The sequence below is a fragment of the Eulemur rufifrons genome, chromosome 19 (assembly GCF_041146395.1).
Source record: "Eulemur rufifrons isolate Redbay chromosome 19, OSU_ERuf_1, whole genome shotgun sequence".
Taxonomy (NCBI): Eukaryota; Metazoa; Chordata; class Mammalia; order Primates; family Lemuridae; genus Eulemur; species Eulemur rufifrons.
This window is the reverse complement of record NC_091001.1, coordinates 95,712,293-95,734,311: the sequence shown is the minus strand read 5'-3', so window position 1 is coordinate 95,734,311 and position 22,019 is coordinate 95,712,293. Positions and strand designations below refer to the sequence as shown.

At 57.5% G+C, this 22,019-nt stretch overlaps 1 protein-coding gene across 1 annotated transcript in view; it reads left to right on the top strand.

Annotated features, from left to right (window-relative positions):
• Window positions 1-402: 402 nt before the first annotated feature.
• The window catches only part of KCNK3 (potassium two pore domain channel subfamily K member 3), a 33,608-nt gene continuing 11,991 nt past the window's right edge, over window positions 403-22,019 (top strand). The window contains exon 1 of the mRNA XM_069494038.1: window positions 403-685. Within this exon, the coding sequence (XP_069350139.1) occupies window positions 403-685 (283 nt within the window). The remainder of the gene's footprint in view (window positions 686-22,019) is intronic.

Genomic DNA, 22,019 nt, shown 5'->3' with positions numbered 1-22,019 from the left:
CCTCTCTCCCCCTCCCTTTCTCCCTCTCCCTCCCTCCCCCCATCCTGCCGGGCTCTCCCGCTCGCTGCCCCTCCCCTGCCCCTCCGCCAGCCCCCTCCCTCCCTCGGCGCGTCTCCCCAGTCCTTATTTGGCTGGGCGGGAGGGCTGGCGGGAGGAGGCGGCCCGCGGGCGGGGGGCGGGGGGCGGGAGCGGGGCCTGGCGGAGGAGGGCGGTGGGTGGTGCTGAAGGGACAGCTCCGCGCGCAGCGGCGGCGGCGGGGCCCCGGGCGCGGAGCTGGTGCCCGGCGCGGAGAGCGGCGAGCGCAGCCATGCCCCAGGCCGCCTCCGGGGCAGCAGCAGCGGCGGCCGGGGCCGGGGCGCGGGCCGGGGGCGCCGGGGGGCCGGCGGCGGCCCGGGCGGGACGATGAAGCGGCAGAACGTGCGCACGCTGGCGCTCATCGTGTGCACCTTCACCTACCTGCTGGTGGGCGCCGCGGTCTTCGACGCGCTCGAGTCGGAGCCCGAGTTGATCGAGCGGCAGCGGCTGGAGCTGCGGCAGCAGGAGCTGCGGGCGCGCTACAACCTCAGCCAGGGCGGCTACGAGGAGCTCGAGCGCGTCGTGCTGCGCCTCAAGCCGCACAAGGCCGGCGTGCAGTGGCGCTTCGCCGGCTCCTTCTACTTCGCCATCACCGTCATCACCACCATCGGTAACTACTCGCCGGGCGGGGGCCCGGGGCTGGGCGCCGGCTCCCGGTGTCGTCGGGAGCCGGCTGGGACGGGGGTGGGGGGGGTCCCCCCGGAGAGGGGCTGGGCGCCGAACCCTGCGCCCCAGAAACCGGAGTTCAGCCCGGCGTGTCTGCTCCGCGGGGACGGGACTCGGGGAGGCGTCGATTCCTGGACGCTCCGCCGGCCGGGCTAGCCCTAACTTGGCCCTGCCAGGCTGCGGAGGGCCCCAGGGGACTCCGAAGTGTGTGAGAGGGGCAGGAACGACCGGCTGGCGGAGGCTCGGGGAGGAGGGGTGTGGCCAGGCCAGGGCCTGGAGCCCGGTGCGGAGTGTGAGCTGCGGGAGCGGGAGCCCGCGGCTCCTGGCTCCTCGGTGTCCCTGCGGATGGGCTTCCACCCACCGCATGTCTACACCTGCTGGGCTCCTGGGAGGCGTGTGGATGCCGGTACGCGGACTTAGCGGCACTGTGGGCCACTCTGGGTGCCTAAAACACTCTATAACTGCGTCTGTGAGTGCTGCGTGGGGTGTGTGTGTGTTTGTGTGTGTCTGTCTGTCTGCCTGTGTGTCCAGCTCCAGGAGATTGGTCACCACCAGCCAATGCCTGTAATTTTCTTAGTGCAGCAGAGCTGCTGCTGGAAGCCAGATCCAGCCCTGTCAGCCTTCTCCGCTGTCCCAGCAAAACAGTCACCTCACAGGAATGGCCCCAGTTCTCTTTTCCAAGCCAGAGCAGATCACAGTGCAGGAGGCCACACGCACACCCAGACCGTCTGACAACATGGGAATAGGCGCATACGCACACAGGTACACACAGGCACACACGGCATACATGGACATACACACACACACACACACACACGCGCGCGCAAATGGATGTCCAGAAAAGGAACCTCCAGTCAGGCCCGTGATGGTGCTATTCAGTAGTGTCCAGACAGGAGAAAACCCCTTACCCGTTCCCGATACCCTCACATTCCAGCCCCGCTCTGTCACTAACCTGGTGTATGACCTTGGGCAAGTCCCTTGCCCTGCTTGGGTCTCAGGCTCACCTCTAGACAAGGAGGGTTGGCTGGAATGATCTCAAGGGCTCCTCCCAGCCCTGACGTGCTTGGATTCTGAGACGTGAAAACCCACCTTCTCCCAAGCCCATTGGGACGCCTCCAGGAGCAGTCTCCTCCATCTTTCCCATTCCGTCTCCTCTCCCTGGCCCCCTTCTTGCCTCGCCTGAGCGCCCAGGGGCTCCTCGCCACTTAGTGTAGCCCATGACAAGATGGTATCCTTTCCCTGGGAGTCAACAGGAGTAGAGGGGGTAAAAGGCAGGACTGGACGCTGTCCCTGGAGTCTATCCACCACAGGACACAGTTCCAAGAATCTGCTTCTCTCCGGGGACTATGGGGAGCTGTACTATGTCGTTTCTGGATTCCTCTCTTGGAAGAGAGAGAAAAGGGGCCCTGGGAGTGGATGTGGCCCAGCCAGGGGCACCTCTGGGTTCTGCTGACCCCGTGAGTTTAGGGAAGAATGGTGAGACCCCCCCAGACCTGCCCAAAGAGGAGCCTGCTTACCCGAGAAGGACCAGACCAGATTTGGTCTGGGGTCTCCTCCCCTCTCACACCCCGCTGCCACCTACCAAGGTTTCAGTAGCTGTTCCGCTGTCTCGACAATGAGACTGAGCATCCTTAGACCACCCCTCTGCCCCTCCCACACATCGAGCCCTTGCCTAAGTGCCCCCTTTCCTTCTCAGTCCCATGGTCCCCAGCTCCACAGAAACCTCCCAGCTGACCTCCTTGCCTCCAACCTCCTTCCCCCAACAAGGCACACTCCCTTGGACAATGCAGCCAGAAAGAACCTCCCAAAGCACAGTTCTCACCCTACCACTTTCCTCCTTGGAAGCCCCCAATGATTCCCCACGGCCCACAGAATATGGTTCATGCTTCTCATCCCAAATTTGAAGGGCATTCATACCTGGCTGCAATTTCTGTGCCTGACTTCATTTCTCACTTCTTACTTACATGATCCCTCTCGACTGTCAAACTGTCCCCTGAGAGCACCTTAGGTATGCCTGTCCAGCATGCCTTGTGCTCTATCTTCTATTTATCTTGTCCAAGATAGCCTTCTAGGTCCAGCTCAAATCCCACCACCTCCACAAAGCCTCCCGGGCCACTGCTCTAGACAAATGCAGTTCTTATTGTCAGGACGACCTGGGTGACATGGTGTAGGCTCTTTTGAATGGCTATTTACATTTTGGGGGAAGTATTTTGCCTCTTTAACCACGCTGTCCTTAACCTCCATGTGGACAAGGCCCTGTGGCTTCCATCTCTGTCCTTCCAGTGCCCAGAGGCTGCGAGGACACGGAGAATGCTACTGATGGGTTTAAGGTGTGCAGAAATGAACGGGCATTGTCCTTCCCTCCATCCCTGCTGTTTCCCCAAGTGCTTGTGGTCCTCACCAAGAGAGACACTAAACGCTGGAGGAGAGGCAGACAGAGTGCGGTTCCGGTGATTATTTATTTATACAGTGCTGGGTAAGAGGAAGGACAGCATCAGACCACCACCCCAGTCCTGTGGGGGCTCGAGACTGGCACTGCTCACTCTCTCCCCACCCAGCCATCCCTGCCTTTTTGTCTCCTTCCACTCTAGCTATGCCACCTAGCTGGAAGCTGTCCACAGGGGCGCTACTCTAAGAAAAACCTGTGTGGGCTGTGAGCTGATGGGAAGAGGCCCTATGTTAGATAGATGCTAAGGGGCCTATGTTAGACTGATCCTGACCCAAAACCCAAGTGCAGCAGCCTCCGACCACAAGATCCCTTTGGGAACATGAATGAGTCTCCTTCTGAGACACCAGAAGTCCCACTGGGATGGAATAATGACAGAATCTCCCATTCATTTGCTATCTCAGTGATCACAATGCGCTTTCATCTCATGTCTTGATTCTCGGTCTTCACACGTGCGTGGAGTTACCAGGGCAGGACTGTTAGCTCCGAAGAAGTACGGATGAAGGCGTGAAGGCTCAGGGAGGGGAAGAGGCTCCCCCAGAGTCACCCAGCTGGTGAGAGGCAGAGTCAGAGCGGGAAGCTGGATCTTCTGACTCCAAGCCCGGGGCTCCTTCCCTGCTGGTCTCTTGGCTGCTTCCTTTGCCTCCATATGCTGTGAAGCTCAGCCCCAGCCAGGCCTGGCATAGCAGAGACGTGCTCGGTGATGCCAGCTTCCAGGGCCCTCACGGGCAGCTCTGATTGGTTGAAGGTGGGCAGGATCTGACTTAGTCACTCACCCGGTTAGTCACAGTCTCCATGGGCTCCCTCCTCCCTGCTCTCCCAGCCAGGGAACTCTTCCTTTGTTGTGCCCTAAGTTTACCAAGCACAGACGGAAACTCTTTTCTTGGGAAACCTTAACCCCTTTAGCTGTTGAGTCATTAAACTCCTCCGGGGGCCCAGCCCCATCTATTCATAGAGAGGCTGTCAGAGCAGGAAGGGGCCTGGAGATCAGCCGGTGCCACCCTCTCCTCTCACAGATAAGGAACCAGCGAGGTGACAGAAATCACACACTCAGAGGGTAGCAAAAACCTGATTCCTAGGCCCCCATTCCTTCTCCTTGTCCAGTATGTTTATTTATTCTTTTTGCTCACAACCACAGCAGCAACAGCGACAATCATAAAAATGGCAGCCACCATTTATTACGTACCCTTTGGCAGACTCTATGCTGGACACTTCCTTTGTATCCCCTCATTTGATTCTCTCCCCACCCCCTCACAATGAGCATCTTTACCCCCAGTTTTCAGCTCAGGACCGAAGGCTCTGAGTGTAAATGACTCAGGGCTTGAAAGTATGGCACCTGCCCGGACTCGACTGGGCCTCCCTGGCTCCCATGCCCTGGCTTTTTTATCAGTTCTTTCTCCATCTCAAGAACCCAGCCCAGATCGTTGTATCTCAGGGGCACCGAGGAGCCAGGGCTTGGGGAAAATGCAAAGCCGTCCCCGCAAGCAGAGGGTTAGCATGCTGCTCCCCTGCACCCTGGCCCCTTAGCAAACCAGACCATGTGGCAGAGCTGTGCCCAGCCCCAGGCCCTGCCTGAGCCTGCCACGGGCTCCCAGGTGCTCATTCTCCCACTGCGGGTGCCGGGAATCCGTGCGGCTCTAAGACAAGGAGAGAGCAGGTGATTGACCAGCTGATGGAGCAGGGGCAGAAAACCTCCTGTCCTGCTCTTCCCTCAGCTTCTGGCCTGTTCTCAGCTGAGCACAGCCTCCCATCACCCCCTGTGTGGCCTGGGACCCCTTGGACAGGAAGTTCATGAGAGAGCCTGTATTTTTACATCTTTCCAAGAAGGAGGAAAGTACAGAAGTGACCTGCCACCCCCAAAATCCCAAGATTCTAAAATAAAAGAGTGAGAGGAGACATGAGCAACCACCCAAAGGCCCGGAGAGGTGAGTGGCTTGTCCATGGCCACACAGTGAGTCGAGAGTGAGCCCTGATTAGAACTCAGGCCTTTGGGGCCCAGACTGGAGTTCTCTGCCGCATCCAGCCCGTTCCCCTCACACCCCAGCAGCTGTTAGCACTGGGGCGGCTGGCAGCTCCTCATTGCACCGTTCCAAGTCCTCTTTTGACTTCCGGGGAGGCGTGGGGAGCAGGGACAGCCCAGCATGGAAGAGCCCCAGTACACACACAGTCTGCATTTCCTTCTTCCGCCCACAGGCCGGCCCCTCTGCTTCAACCCCCAGGCCTTCTCTGCAGGGCAGTGGAGGGCTCAGGCACTGCTTGGAAGCCAGAGCACCTGGGTTCATCTCCATCCACCCCAGCCCCCACCCCACCACTAGCTGTGTGACCTTGGGCAAGTCATCTAATCTCTCTGAGCTTGTTTTGTCATTTACAAAATGGGGATAAAAATATCTGCCTCCCAGGATTAAATGGGATCATGTAAAGAAAGTGCCTGGTACAGAGTGACACTTAATGATCTGCAATTATTACTATTATTAATATTATTGTTTGTGTGTTATTACTTCCCCCACAGAGGGAACTGCTGTCTCCCATGAGTTACCATGACCCCAGCTATCTCTGCTCCTTCCTAATAGATGGGGACAGTGGGCTTGAGGACCAAGAGGCTGCTGCACCTCTTCCTCTTACCATCCCAGTCCCACTCCTCCACTCCAGACTTCCCAGCTCCTCACCCATGCCTGGAGTTTGCCTGCCCATCCAAGTCGGGGCCAGTACCCCCTCCTGTGGGCAGGCAGGCCCTGCATGAAACTAGTCAGGGAAAGAGGTACACAGTGGCAGGAGAACCTACCCTAGATTAGAGCAAGGAGGTGAAAGTTCTAGTTCCACTTAGCTCGTGTGTTGGTCCTCTTTGACCCTCAGTTTCCTCATCTACAAAGAGTGTATTGGACCAGAGGTCCTTCTGACTCTGCCATGCCTCCTGTCTGCATATCTAGTTCCCACACATCACAGCTAGGGGCTGGAGGCCCAGAGGGAGTGGGGGTGAGAATAGGACAGAAATAAAAGAGACACGCCTGGCCACAGTAGGGACAGGACAAACACAATAAGTATTTTCAAAGAAAACATAAACAAGCACAGATGAATATAGTGCAAATCACCACTATAAACAGCTTTCAGCTGGCAGCACAAACGGTGAATTTGCGAGCTGATTTTGTAATAAAAAAAAATGTAAAAATGATTTTCCTGCAGTCAGCCAGCAGCAAAGAGGAGAGACCAAGCTCCGACCGAGACCACTGTCGGTCTAGGCAGAGCTCAGCAGAGACCCAGGATAGGCACCCTCTCGCCCCCTCTCCAGCCCCACCTTGGACACAGGGAACCGACCTGTGTCTGTGACAGGCCAGGCACTGTCCCCAGCACTTCTTCCCACCAACACCCCACGCTGCCCAGGAGAGCAGGTGGTGTCATCCTGTATGGTTGAGGAAAGGGAAGCTCAGAGAGGTTCGGAAACCTGCTCAGGACCCTACAATAGAAAATGACAGCACCAGGACTTACACCAGGTCTGCAGGGAGTGTCTTCGTGGAGCCATGCAGCCCCCACTCCCAGTGGAGCCTCTGCAGTTCCTTCTACACGAATGCAACAAATGACGGAGGATAGCTACCAGGTCTGCACAGGGCACTCAGATGCGGCCTCAGCTCCAGGGTTCCTTGCCCTCACAACTATGGAAAGAACATTTAGGCCGAACAGAAATCAGAATTTTAGCTCCAGTCTTCTCAGTTCATAGTGTGGAAGCTAAAATCCAGACTGGAGGGGGAGCTTGCTAAAGGCTATGCTTACAGTTCTCATCAGAGCTGGGCTCAGAGCCCTGTTCCCTGACATCCCTTCACTAGGCTCTGGTCCTCAGAGAGCCACATGACAAATGGCTTTTGTGGCAGTACAGAGAGCAACCAACTGCCCAGCAGATGCCACCACCTCCCAGTCTGTCCATATTCCCTCCTTGTCCAGAAGCTGCCCAGCCTAAGGTAGCTGTTCCCAGGTGGATCCCAGAGACCTGACCCACCCATCGCCCAGAAGCACCAGACCCAGCTACTGCTGCAGCCACACCTCCACATTGCCATTGGCTAGAGCCAGGCTCGGCCGTGGCCTAGAGCAAGAGGCTCGAGTTCTCCTGTCCAGTGGCCTCTCTGTGGCTGGACCCGGCCTCCCACCCTCCCCCTTCTCGGAAGCCAGCTCCTTACTGCCCCTGCATCCCCCTCCTGCTTCCACCAGTGACACAGCAAAGTCTGTTAGTGAGGAGGGCCCATGGCTGCCAGGAGTGTGGGGCAGGAGCCTGGCCTCGTGCTGGAGACTGGATTCTTTCTCTCCCCGGGAGGCTTAGACAAACTGCTCCATCATCTCCCCTGTCTCTCCCTCTGCTGGCCCTGTGATCATGGGAGGAGCAGGTACTTCCCTGGGGGCCCGAGTCCTCCCATCTGTACAGAGAGGCACCTGAGGAGACTAGCTCAGCAATGAGGAGTCCTCTACTCCAGCGTTGCTCAAACTGCAATGTGCGGGCAATGAGGGTGGGTCTTGTTTAAATGCAGACTCTGAGTCAGTAGATCTGGGGCAGGGCCTGAGATTCGCATTTCTAACGAGCCCCCAGGGGACATGGCCGCAGCTAATCCATGGTCCACATCACTAGTAGCAGGGATCTAAAGAAGCCGGAGACCTGACTTCTGGGAATAGTCATGAGGTGTGGGCTACGGTTTTAAGAAAAAGAAGGTCTAGAGCTGGAAAAATCCTTAGGAATCTGGTGGTGGAATGTCAGAGCTGAGGGCCTTGGAGCTGGGGACCCTTCCCTGAGGCTGGAGCGAGGCTGTGTCTTGCCCCATAGGAGCCAGGGAGGAAGCTGTGGGGAAGTGGAAGAGGAGGGGGCCGAGGAAAAGGAGGAGAGACGTGGAGAAGGGCCTGTCCCGTGGGAAGCCAGTGAGCAGGAGCCCACTGGTGCTTCCAAGAAAGCTCCTTGGATGACTGGAAAACGGGTGCCCCAGACATTGAGCACCACGGTGGGAAATTGGCTGCTTCCTCGTGGCACCTGCCTGTCTCAGTCCGTGTGGGCTGCTGTAACCGACTGCCATAGGCTGGTGGCTTCCACAGCACACATTCATTCCTCACAGATCCGGAAGCTGGGAGGTTCGAGATCGGGGTGCTAGCAGACCCGGTGTCTGGAGAGTCTGCTTCCTGGTTTGCAGATGGCCGTCTCCTTACTGTGTCCTCACATGGCAGAGTGAGACTCTGACTCTCGGGTCTCTTCTTATAGAAGCACTAATCCCATTCATGAGGGCTCCACCGTCGTGGCCTAATTACCTCCCAAAAGCCCCACCTCCAAATACCATCACCGTGAGGTTTAGGCTTCAATATGTGCATTTGAGGAGAACGAGACACAACACGCAGCCCAAAGTCCCAAGGCAGTGCAGCCTCCAGTCCCCATAAGACGAAGCTCAGGCCTGTTTCTTCTTTCGCAAAGCGACCCCAGCTTCCCGTGGGCTTCCCATGGGCTGCGATGCAGATAGCCAAGACCCCTGGGCCCGAGGCTCCCAGACGCACTCACTCTGTTGCAGGCCACAGTGTGAAATGCAGGTGGCAGCACAACGCCTGTTTTCTGCTGGACCCATGAGGCCATGTGTGTTTGCAAACTTTAAGAGGGACATCAACAACCTGGGGGACAGGTAGAGGAGGGGAGCTGCATGTCAAATGAGGCATGTGGAGAACATGATGAGTACCACCTTCAAATATCTGCTTGGATATTTTGAGGCAAAAAGACCACTTGTACTAAGTGGGCCCAAGGGGTTGAACTAGCATCATTGTGTAGAGCCTATAGAAAGACTTAATTCAGTCCAATATAAGGCAAAACTTGTTAAAGATGAGGCTGCCTAAAGATGGACTGTGCTGCCTGAAGAGGTGGTGAGCTTTCCATCACAAGAAGCATACAAGCAGACACCTGCTGCAGAGGTCACCTGTATCAGTCAGAGTTCGACCAGAGAACCAGTAGGAGATAAATATTCCAAGACGTACTGGAAGGAATTGGCTTACAGGCCGGTGGGGGCCGGCTGGGCAAGTGTGAAATCCACAGGGCAGGCCATGGAGAAGGCCGGCTGGAACTCCCTCCCGTATGTGCTAAAGTGGTGGCCACAGGCAGGATTCCTTCCTCGAGGACGCTTTGGCTCAGCTCCTGAGGACTTTCAACTGACTGCATCGAGCCCACCCAGATTATCCAGGATAATCTCCCACCCTTAAAGACAACTGATTATGGATTTTAATCCCATCTGCAGAATACCTGCACAGAATCCCTAGAGCAGTGTTTGGATAACTAGGCGCATTAGCCTAGCCACGCTGACATGTCAAAGGGACGATGAAATGGCCCATACACCACACCAAGGGTTGCAATAAGTGGCTTTTCAGATTCTTCCCAGACCTGAGATGCTTTGATTTCTCGATCTTCAAGATGGCAGCCTGGGAAGTTAGAGCACCCAGAGTGGCAGGCAGGAGTGTCCTGGGGGCCCTTGAACCCTCTGGGCCACCTTTCAAATAAAACTGCTTTAGCCTTCATTTCAGTTCAGTTGATCAAAAATCACTGAGATCTCCTGGGATCTCCTGCGTGCCAGGCACCAGGAGAACAGAAAACTAAGACCTAGAGCTTTCCCCAAGGAGCCCTGGGTCTAGGGGCATGCTGAGAGCGCAAGTTGGGTGGTATACATGCTAAATCCAAGCACAGTGCCTCCTAAGAGGGGCCTGAGAAGGTGTGCTGGGGCAAATCATGCTTGAGGCAGGCTCAGATGATGAGTGAGGACTTCAGAGCGTGAGGATGGGCAGCAAGAGCTTTCCAGGGCGAGGGGACAGCATGAGACAGGCTGAGGGGCACGAGCATGCCCAGGGAAAGGTGGCTGGGAGCAGCCCCTGGGGGCGTCTGGATCTGGTGGTTAGATCTGAGTTGACCAGCATTGGAAGAGACATGACAGGCCCGACTTGTGTTTCCCTGCCTGGATCCTGACCAGTGTGTGCCCCTGTGACCCCAGTTGAGCCCACGGGTGCCCCTCCAACCCCAGTTGAACCAGAAGGTGATGGCAACCTGAATCCTGATGCCTCACGCAGCCCTTACCCTGGAGGCTCAGCAGCCCCCAGCCAGCTCCTGGGGAGCTTTTCACACCCTCGCCCTTGCCTTTCCTTTTCTGGGCCAAAGGTGGGCTCTGGAGCCCAGACCAAGCACAGTCTTATGGGTGACAGGAGCCCCTGGGACTGCGCCTAGCAGGAGGAGGGGATGCCATCGCCCAGCACTGAGGATGGCTTCTGAATGGAAGCCCCCAGGCCCCCGCTCTCAGACTCCCTCCCCTATGACACGCCCTCCTCCAGGGCCGTATTTCTGGATCCCAACCTCCCTCTTCAGTCTCTGCTTGAGACTCCGCGGCTTGGCGTGAACTCAGTGTCCCTCATCAGGAATGTGCAGGGCCTCTCCTGACCACAGCTCTGATTCAGAAATAGCCATCCCAGAAACATCCTGAAAGTCACATTCCAGCCCGCCAGCCCTAGAACTGTCTGGGGGGCTTTCTGCAGAGATCCCAACAACTGTCAGGCCCCAGTGGGACAGCCTGGAGGGGTCAGTGCAGGCACTCTGACAAGGGGTGGCCCTCTCCTCCGGGACGGGGTCTAGTCCTCCCACCCCCCGGAGGAGCTCCCCCGGGGCCCTGGGGGCCAGCGAGGTCCAGGCATCCCAGGCAGGAGCAAGCCTCCCCGCCAGAGCAACAGGTGATCTGCCCTGGGATGTTGCACACAGATCTCAGACCGAGGCGGAGCAGCCACTCCTCACGGAGCCGGCCTGTTTGCACGGTTGAGAGCCAAGGCTGCCATTCATCGGGAGGTTACTCCGGGCTGGGCTCTTTACACATGTTGCCTCAGTTGGTCCTCACAGCCTCTGGGAGGGAGGCCCTGTTACAATCCTCATTTTACAGATGAGGACCCTGAGGCTCAGGGGTTCAGGGAATGCTCCCAAAGTCACGCTGCTGGCAAGTGGCAGAGCAAGGCTGTGTTAAACATGCACAGCACTCGCTCATGTAGTATCTCTTCTGAGCCTCACGTCAACTTCCTACTTTGCTAAGGAAGAAACTGGCCTTGAGAGATAAGGTCACTTCCTGCCACCCAGAGCCAGTAGATGTGGGAGCTGGTCAAATCCAGACTTCCCAACCTTAAAACTGACCTCTTACCCCGGAACACAAGTGCCCTTGCCCCCTTGACAGGGGCTGAAGGTGGGTCACTCCCGTGGTGTGGATGTCAGGGCCATCGCAGAGATGGACATCAGCCCACAGAGGGCAAAAAGGGCAGTGTTGGGGGGTGGTTGTCACGGAGTGGCCTTAGCTCCGTGGTGTTTGTTGACACCATCCCACCGATCGGAACAGGAATTAGAGACTAGATTGGGGACAAAGGGGCCGTTCTTAAGAGTGGCCACTGGGTGAAGAGGTGGACTTGTTTGGGTGACGGGCAGCTCACCTGCTCCCTGGTGTAGAGGAGAAGGGGGCAGGTGAGAGGGCCCCTGTGTGCCGGCTGCATAAGAAGGTGTCCGAGTAGCAGCAGCTGTTTGGAGCCAGAGTAGTGGCCGCAAGGGCCCTGCTCCCCGGAGTCAGTCCACTAGGGCTGCGGGGAGCCCAGGAAGCTTCAAGTTTTAAAGCCTCCTCGGGTGCTCAGACTATGTGGCCAGGACTGGGAGTGACAGGGGCGAAGAGAGCTTGCTGGGATCAGTATTCTATACTTGGGACGCTGGACCACTCACCAGCTGCGAGCATTTTCTTTCTAGATTTCCTCGGTGTCTCAGAACCATTCAGAGTGGCTGAGGAGCAATCTTTGCTCACTCACGGGTGAGCCAGATGGCAAAGACGGCCGGAGTCAGTGGGCAGCCCCAGGACAAGGCCATGGTCCCACTGCCCCACTGAGGACAAGGGGACTGAAAGGGCCTCAGTGAGGGTCCTGGGGACAGACTGTGTCTCTCCTTCATGGCATTAGCTCTCGGCCTGCTCTCCAACAACTCCAGGGAAGGGGGCCACCCAGCAAGGCTCCCTCAGCTGGGAACAAACTGAGGGGTTTTGGGCAGGCTGAGCCAGTGTGACCCCCTTCTCAGCATGACTCTGAGTCAGGGGTTTTCTACTGTGAGGGTCAGACAGAGTGAGATCCTGTGTGGCCCCCTCTTGTCCTTGGAACACCTCCGGGCGGGGCCAGAGAGAGAACCTGGAGCCAAACCCGGCGGTGGCAGCCCTCCTTCCCTCGGATGCCAGGACTCAATGCCCCAGAGTCCCGCACGCCTCCTCCTGGGCACCAAAGAGGCCCTGCTGTCCCCTTCCTGCTCCCACAGGGCCAGCTGGTGGATTCATAGAGACAGCTTCACATCTTTTCTCGGGGCTGTGACTGCTGACTTCGCTTAGTGCAGCTGAGCCGAGGAAAGGGGGGTCCGGTTCCCTCCACTGCGTCTCTGCTCCTACCTGGCTGTGAAACCTGGGGCAAGTCGCACGGACCTCAGCTTTGTCTGCGAGGTATTGGGCTGGTGGCGCCTAAAGCCCCTTCCGGTTAGGACAGGCTCTGTTGGACCTAGCCTGGCCCGCCCCTCCAGAGAAGCCACTATCCAAGATTATGCTCTTGTCCCCACTTCACCCCATGCTGTCCTAGCCCTGGAGGGACTTCCTCTGTGGCCAGTCCCAAGAATAGAGCTCTGTCCAGGACCTCCGAGTCACCCCTTTCTGGAGAGAGAGCATTTTTGACTGTGGCCGAGGTCCCACTTATCAGCAGGCGAGTCCACTGCCCCAGCCCCTGGGATGGCTGGAATGCAGGAGCCTCCCACCCGGAAAGGGCTGGTGCTCATGCTGGTGGCTCCCACAGTAGCCCCTGGGATGCAGGGAGGGAGGGGTGCCTAGGGCAGGCTGACCCCAGCCAGCGCCTTCCTGGGGTGGCCAGGAGCGAGGCTGCAGACAGAGCCCTGTTGGACCCAAGCCGGCCCAGGATGAGTGCACCAATGGCCAGTCCTGACACTCAATGCCTGAACTTGCTCTGAGGCCTCCAGGATCCTGGGAGCTGATGTCCTGGTCATGGACCAGCCTTCAACATCCCCCCTAGACCAGTGACCGCCCTGTGAGTCCTCACGATGGTCTGATACCGCCAAATGTTTGTGGGGCATTGCATGATCACCCGTTGCAAAGCCTACCTGTGCACCTCTCTCAGCCTTGGCCAGGATGGGATGAGTTTGGGGTGCTGCTGCCGGCCTGCGCTGGGGCCCAGGTGGGCAGTGGGCAGCATTACAGCAATTCCCAGAGTCCTTCAGATTTTGGAGAACCACGGATACAGCCCAACCCTCTTTCTTCCAGATGGGGGGATAAGACCCAGGGTGGGGTACAGGGGAGAAGGGGAGTGGCCTGTCCTCATCATGCAGCAGTTCAGTGACAGGGCTGTCCTCAAACCCAGGTCTCTGACTCTTCCCATACCCCTCAGGAACCCACCCAGTCATTCCTGCATCTACTTGGTGCTTCTGAGTGTCTTCCAGCGTCAGGCACCATTCTAGGCCCCAGGGACCCGGCAGGGAGACAAGGCAGCCCCTGTTCACAGGGTGCCTACATTTCAGAGGAAGTAGAGAGTCAATAAACCAAATTACCTTGTGACAAATAAACAACATAATCCCAATGGTGATCAGTGCCAGGGAGACAAGAAAGCAAACGGAAGTGGTTGAGAGGGGAAGCTGCCCTCCCAGGACGGGCCTGTGGGATGCAGGGGTGGGAGGATGAGCCTTCCTGGCAGGAGAACAGCAAATGCAAAGTCCCAGGTAGGCCAGAGCTGGGGGCTTGAGGACAGGAGCACTGTGGCTGCAGCACGCTGAGTGAAGAGGCAAAAACTTGGATGGGCTGGACCCTGCAGGGCCGTAGAGACCATGGTCAAGCGTTTGGATTTTATTCTAAGTATGAAGGAAGTCACTGGAAGGTTCTAAACAGGGTTGCAATGTGACATGACTTACAGGATCACTTGGCCGCCCTGTGGGGGTCAGATGGTGACAGTGCAAGGGGGACAACAGGGAGATTCACCAGGCTCAGGTCAGCCCCTCTGGAGGGAAAACGGTGGTGACTGAACCAGAGATGCAGCAGTGGAGGAAGGGCGCAGGGGCAGCTGAGCTGTTTTAGAGGCAGAGGAGCCAGGACCTGCTGACAGTGGGTAGGATGTGTGTGCTGGAGGAGAGGAGGGAGGGAGAGGGCATGGGGAGCTGGGAGAAGTGAATAACCAAGGATGGCCCTCGGTCTTTGACCTGACCAGCAGGGTAGAGGGTGAGCATTTATAGATGGGGGGAATAAAAGACCCAAAGAGCCACAGATTTGGTAGATAATCAAGACTTCCGTTCTAGATGTCCAGGGCAGTGTTGAGATGCTCATTACAAACCCACGGAGGCAGTTAAACAGACACGTGTGCAGCTGGGGGAAAGTCAAAGCCAAGGTAAAAGTCAGGAGCTATCAGGTAGAACCAGTATTAAAAACTGCGCAGATCAGCTGGGAAGGGAGTAGCGTTGGCAGGAAGAGCAAAGCGCCCAGCCCTTGCTCCCACACTGGGAGCTCCAGCAGGGAAGGCGCTGCCCGGGGATGGGAAGGAGACCTGGGCCCTGTGGTGTCCCAGAGGCCAGGAGGTCAGTGGTGCCAGCTGCTGCTGGGAGATCAAATCAGGTGGCCACAGAGAACTACCAGTGGACTCGGCAACACGGAGATCACTGGAGACCTTGACCTTGAGAGCAGTGTGACGTCGGGCAGCTTGCTCAGGAGCAAGGGAAGGTGGGGGTGTGCCGGTCAGCCTGCGATGGGGCAGAGGGGACAGAGGAGGGGTAGGGGAGAGCTCGCAGCAGCTCACCCTGTTTTCAGGCCTTTCCATAAACACTCTGCAGCCTCCTCCGGTGGTTATCATTACAGCCATTAAGCAAATGAGGCCCCAGGCCCAGCAAGGTGATGGGCCCAGGGCTCCCCGCCAGGAAGCCATCCAGGTCTGTCTGACTCCTCCTCAGCCCCTCAGTGCCAGCACCCCCTGCTTTCCCTTCTGCTGCTTCCCATGTCCCCTCCCACCTCATCCATCCTTGTCCTTTGATCATTTCTGTCAGCTTCCAGCAGTCTTGGCCTCTGCCTCCCTCCTCCGGGAAAGCTCTGCTTTTTCTCTTTGATCCTGCACGTCTGTCCTCGCTGTGTCCTCGGCTGCATCCTCTGCTGGGCCCCACGTCCCTCCCTCCCCTGTCACTGCAAGATGTTCCCGTACCCGCTGCCAAAGGTGGGGGGCTGCAAGCGTTTCCAAGAGCTTTGGGGGAACCTGGGCCTGGGGCTCTGTGGGCCTGGCCAGGCCTCCACCCAGCCCTGCTCAGCACTGAGGGCCCAGGGGGGGCTGTGGAGGCAGCCAGGGTCCTGCGTCCTCACCGACAGGTGGAGAAGGGCCTCAGAGCTTCTTCAGAGAAGGGTGTAGATGAGAGGCTGGGGTTGTGGGGGAGGAGTCCCAAACAGGGAGACGTAACTGGCAAAACCAGCTGCCTGGCTGCCACCAGCACAGACTTCAGAGAAGAAGAGAGGGGCTCGGAGCTCAAAATCCCTTTTGGAGCCAGAGGAAGTCCAGTGGGAAGTCAGCGGAGACCGAGAGGAGAGATGGGAGAATCCCCAGGGGACCTGAGCCTTCTGCCGGGCCTGGCCCTGACCTGCCCAGCCTGGGTCCTCCCTCCCTACCCTGGTCTGTGAGCTGGTCCCCGCCCCTGGGATCTGAGGCCCTGGCTGCCTGAGCTGCTCTGGGAGGGCTTGGCGCCTGACCCCCGGCTGGGAGAGATGAGCAGAGGGGACCCAACACCCAGACAGGAGGCCCAGCCACTCCCCTGAAGCCCTGACAGGGGCTGTGGTTGTAATTAGCTCCTCACACGTCCCTGGGGTTGTTTTTAAGCCTCATTCTTCCCTGGTTTCTTTTTAAAGTAACACTGGCACATGGCCGGCCGGCTGCCCTTCCCAGGTGCCTGTGCCAATTTGGGCCAGGAATGGAGCAGGGCGAGATATGCCCCCTCCCTCAAGGTCCCCCACCGAGTGCCAGAGTAACCAGCCCCCACTGGATGGCTCCTGGGGCCAGCCTAGGGCCAGCGGGTGGGCTGGTGGCAGAAGACCCCTGGGAGATTCCCATGTCTCCCTCCTGCCTCTGATGCCACAGTGTGTGACCTTGATCAAGTCACGTCACCTGTCCCAGCTACTCCTCATCATTTCTCAGTGGGATGAGTGATAGTGACACTTGCCTCACTCACTGACAAAACACTCTAAAGTGAGCAATAAACTAAAATGATGCACAAACATCAGGGAATGGTGTGAGTAACTCCCATACAAACACGCTGCCCCCCGCTCTCCACTAAGTCCCCTCCAAGTCACATTTTTCTCCCTGGAGGAGTGACTCCCAGCGTGGGAGAGTCTCCCCACTGCCAGTCATCCTTCCCCACCTGCTCTGAGACCCCCTTCCACACCCTCGGTCTGGCTGACCTCTGATCCTGGCTGCCCTGGGTGAGGGGAGCGACTCGCACAGAGACAGCTGGAGACAGTCTGGGGGAGAGCCCAGCTCTGCATTTACTTTCTGCGTGACCTTGAGCAAGTACTTGACCTCTCTGTGGCTCAGTTCCTGCATCTTTAAATGGGGATAATGGCAGTACCTACTGATAGGGTTGTTTGAGGATTAAACTCGGTACATATATTAGGTTGCTTAGAGCAGTTCCTGGCACGTAGTAAGGGCACTATAAATGTTAGCTAGTATTGTTTTGAATTGGAAAGGAGGAGCAGCGACAGAGGCATTTAATCATTTGAATAAAGTCAAGTGCAGAGAGAGCCAGCTCGCCCAGATCCCACAGTGGGGTTGGGGCTGGAGCAAAGGACAACACTGCAAGCAGCAGCTGGAGAGAGCTGGGTCCTGGGGACGCTGCCCAGCTTGGAGCTCTTGGCACCATAAAAAGCAAGCTCAGGACACCAGTGCATAAATAGGCAGCCTCTATAGGCCACAGGAGCCAGGAAGTCACCGTGCTCTTAAACCCCAGCCTGGCCGCTCTCTTGCCGATTCTGGGCTGTGAACAGCGGTGCTCGCAGAGTCCAGAAGACAGAGGGGTGGCAGAGGCCACTGGAAAGGCTGGGAAATCAGAGGTCAGAGGAGAGCAGCCGGCCCGGGGTGAGTTAGCCTCAGAATCAGGCTAGGGATAGGCGAGTACCTCCCTGTCTCTGTGTGAGGGGCAGTGTCCCCAAGGATGAGGACAGCTGTTTGTTGTCTCCACTGAGGATAAGCTGAGTCAGAATGGCCGAAGCCTCGGTCATCTCGTTCCACAGGAGCATTTCCGATAGGGTGCAGGATTGAGTGAAGTGTGTTTCCATGGAGAGTGGTGGAATCTTAGCCTCCCAGAAGAGTCTGTGTCCCCTTGGGCTGGAGGGTGGGCTGGATTTGGTGGCTTCTTTAGATCCCTATGGGCCTGGAACTTGGGAAAACAGCAGGGGCCCAGAGGCCAGGTCCTGGGAGGGGCTCCCTCTTCCTCTGTTGAGGCCCAGACTTCCCTGCTTCCCCGGGTCTGTGCGCTCTGCAGTCCATCTGGATGGTGGACACAGTTATGCCAAGAAGCCACAGTGAGGGACAGGCTGGGTGTTGGAGTGTGTGTGTGTGTGTGTGTGTGTGTGTGTGTAGGAGTGTGCACACACATGTGAGTGTTGGGGGCGGGGACCCCACGTCTGCAGGCTGGCTCAGAGGGAGAGAAGGTCCCAGCAGCTGCTGAAGTCCCTGTTGCCTGGAGTCCCTCTCTTCCTGGGCACTATGCCAACTTACACCATCTGAGCTCCTGAGTCCTGGGGAGGGTGCTGAGCCTAAGAAAAGCCTCCTTTCACATCTCCTGGCATCTGCTTTCAAATCCCCTGCCAGCCCAGAGCTGTCTGGGCCACTAGCCACAACCAGAAAGGAGAATGGGGAGCAGGTGATGGAGATGGGGCCACGCATGCCCCAAGGCCTCCCCACCACTCCTGAGCCCCCATCAGGACGAGCGGCTTCATGCCTCTGCTGGCTTCCACTGCAGGCCCTGAGCAAGGCGGGCCAGTGGGAGAGTAGCCCCCCTCCACGCAAGACCTAATGCGTAGCAGCTAGTAGTGAGGGCAGAAGAAGGTGGCATTCTCCCAGCTGGGGGACAAGGAAGGAGGACCGAGGAGGTAGCCCTTGCTCTGTCCTTGGAGGTCAGAAGAGATAAGGGAGTGAACTCCAGGCAGCAGCAGCCACATGTGGAAGTGCATAGAGGTGAGGCATGGGACAGGGGCAAGCAACTCTTGGAACAGAGGAAACCAGCAATGCTGGAGGACTCAAGAGAGGGCAGGCCAGGCAGGGGTGGGTCAGGTGGTGGAGGGACAGGCTACACGCTTGGCCAGGAAACCCCCAGACTGTATTATGTGGGCTCAGGGAACTAAAGAAGGTTTCTGAGTGGCAAGTGGCCACTTAGAGTTGTGCTTTAAAATATGTATGTATTAATATTAATAACAGCTCCTACTGCCCAAGACCCACCATGTGCCAGCCCTTATGCTAGGCACTTCACACATTGCATTTCTATCCCCAGGGTCACCCAGCCACCTAGTAAAGGATGGACTCAGGGAGGCAGTTTGGGTGGTGGTAGAAGCAGCAGGCCTGAAATTAAGAGACTCGGGTCCCAGGTCCAGCTCTAGAGATGCCCGGTGTTCCCAGACTTCCGTGTCCCCAGCCAATCCCCAACTGTCAAATGGACATCACTCATGCCCAACAGGTGGCACAGAGCTGCTGTGAGGGTTCAACAGGAATTCTCCTTAACACTGTGGAGTGCTGTGTCCGTGTGCATCTCCTGAAACCAGCCAGGGCCCTTCTGCAGCGCTGCTCGCCACGCTGGGCACCCTGTAACACAGCACTTGGGGACTGGGCCAGTCCATCCAGAGTGGCTGGGACTTAGCCAGGGCACAGTGCCCCTGTGGACCAGAGCAAGTAAAAGGGACTTCAGAAAGGAAACAGCACCATGTGGCCAATGTCAAAGGCCAGCTGTCAGAGCCCAGGCCTCTCCCTCCCGGTCTCTTGGGCTGAATTCTCCTGTCTCTGCTTTGCTTGGTCATTCTCTGGCTTCTCTTCCCCTGGAACTGTGACTGGCATGTGGCTTTGGCTTGCCCTGGTCCCAGCTAGGACCCAACTCTGTAATCCTGCAGCTCAGCTCCCCAAAGCTAACCCAGCCCTCAGCCCTCATCCCAATTCCTGGAAGAAAGAACCTGAGTGGCTCAGCCCCACCAACAGCTGGAGTCCTCTTGGCTCAGGGCTCCAGCCCTGGTCTAATCCACTCTGGCCTGGGCCAGGGTGACATGGTACAAAGTGGCTGCCTAGGCCCACCCTTGATTAGGGTTCTTGCAGGAGGGATAGTTCCAAAGAGATAGAAGGAGGCAGGCACCCCAACCATGTCCTCCACGTGTTGGGGGTGGGGACCCCACATCTGCAGGCCTCCAGCTTCCCCCTCCCACCTCCTGCTCTGTCTGGCTCAGGGCCACACTGGCACATCCCAGGAGTCTCCAAAGAGAGCCTCCAGGGGCTATTCCCTAGGACAGAAATGACTGGCCCCCAACCTCTGGGCTGTCAGCCTGGCAGAAAGCAGGGAGGAGCTCAGGAGAAGGTCTTTGGCCAGGACGACATCCTCTATCCTCACGCAGGACACAGGGCACGAAGACCACAAGGCCAGGTGCTTCCCAGAGGGCCGTGCGGCGTCCTTGGGATGCTGGCCTGCTGGACACGCTTTCTCTGCCCTACTGACAAAGTGGGTGGTCCCAGGGACACCCTGAGGGATGGGAAACCTGAAAGTCCCTGGCCTTTGAAAGACGAAAGCCTGAGGTTGAATCCTAGCTTTGCCCATTTTATCTGTACGACTTAGGGCCAGTAGTATGTGACCTCCCCGAGCCTTGGTTTCCTCATCAAAATGGAGCTAATAATGCCCACCTTGAGGGTCAGGGTGAGGATTAGGGACAATGGAGGTGAGGGCATCTGGGCTACCTGACACTGCTGCCATTGTTAGCAGAGGCGCCAGGAGCAGACAAGCAGGACTCGGTGCTGGCGAGTCAATGCCTCCCTTTCTCCTTTCTCTTCTTCCCCTCCATCCTGCCTGCCCACTGCAGCCCCAGACCCAGCCGCACAGAGGGGAGGCGAGGAGGGGAGAACCTGCCCGGGGGCCAGGCCCGAGCCCTGACCACCTCAAGGGCTCGTCCAGTGCCCACCACCCCTGATCCCTGCCATGTGAGCTGCCCTCACCCCTCCTGCTGTGCTGTGCATTAGGAGGTGGGTAAATAGGCCGGCCAGTGCCCCCCAGGAGAGGCCCAGTGAGGGGCAGAGGTAGACGCTGTTTGGAGAGAGAAGGGGATGCTCCCAGGGCCAGGCGGGAGGAAGGTTTCCTGGGAGAAGGCAATGTGGGGGCGGGGTAGGTACAGCAGCCAGCACTGCACCCACGTAGGAGAGGTGTTGAGTTTTTAAAAAGGAAGGGAGGTCTTCCTGATGTTCTGTAAATCTGAAACTGTTCTAAAATAAAAAGTTTATTTTAAAAAATAGTAAGTGGCAAAACAAACCAAAAAACAAAGAAAGACGGGGGAAAAGAGAGAGTATGGCCTCAGACATTGATCTTGATCCAATTTGTAGTGACAACCAGGACCAAGCAGCTCTGCCCACCAGCCAGGTGTTCACACTGGCCCTGAACCATGTTCCCTGGTGTCCAGGGCCACCTTCAGAGGCTGTGGGGAGCAGAAGATGCCGTCCTCCCAGCCACAGGACCACTGGCAAGATCGCGGTGCCCTCGACTCCCTTTCCAGGCCTCTGGGTCCCAGGGTCCTACCTTCACTGAATGCCCCTCTGGCACAGCGCAGCGCTCCTGGGGCAAGTCTTTACTGAGTCCTTTCCCACCTGCCTGCTGTCGAGTCTGCCCCCAGAGGGCAAGGTTCGGCCATCCTGTATGCATCCTCTCCAAGCACTTAGCCTAGTGCCTGGCACAAAGTAGTAGGTGCTTAAGAAATGTTTGCTCAATTAATTAATTAAGACAAGCTAAGAGGAAATAAAGCCACTTTTGCCTTGATGATTTTCCAGCTGATGTTCTTGAGACCAGCCAAGTGCTGCAGCCTCCCTGGGGACCCTGCTTCCCGCTCAGCCTCTCCAGGCGCCACGGCCCCCTCTGCCAGAGGCTGGGTATCATCTTCCAGGGTTGGCTGTGAGCCCCCGACAACCTGTGGCCAACGTCAGCCTGCAGCCTCCTGCCTTCTGGCCCAGGCTGGTTTGAGGAGCCCTGTCGGGACCCAGCACACTCAGGCCCAGCTGGCGGGGAGGGGCTGGATGGGAAGGAGCAGGGTCGTAGTGTAGCAGGAGAGAGCACCTGCCTTCCTGCCCTCCCCTCTGGGAAAACAACACCACTTCCCAGAACAACCTTAAGAGGGAGCAATTCATGAAGGTCCCACTCAGAGGAGCCATGGACCCTGACCCCTGACCCCAGTCCGAGGCCTTGGCCTCCCGCCTGTTTTTGTTGATGAAGTTTTACCAGGCCACAGCCGTGCCCATCTTCATATTGTATCTATGGCTGCTATCTTCATTCAAAAGCAGAGTTGAGTAGTTGCAAGAGAGAATAGGATTTGCTAAGTCTAAAATATTAATATCTGGCCTTTTGCAGGAAACAGTTTGCTGACCCCTGTCCTGCAGCACAGTAGGCACAGAGCTAGGATGGGAGCCGGGCCTCCCAACTCCTAGTCGGGTGCTCTTTAACTCCTGTGCACCCTCACCCCTCTGGGCCCCACCGGTCCCCTATAGCACGGCTCACAGGGTGGATTTCAGGGAGCCAGGCCCACTTCTAGGCTGGCCACTGCTG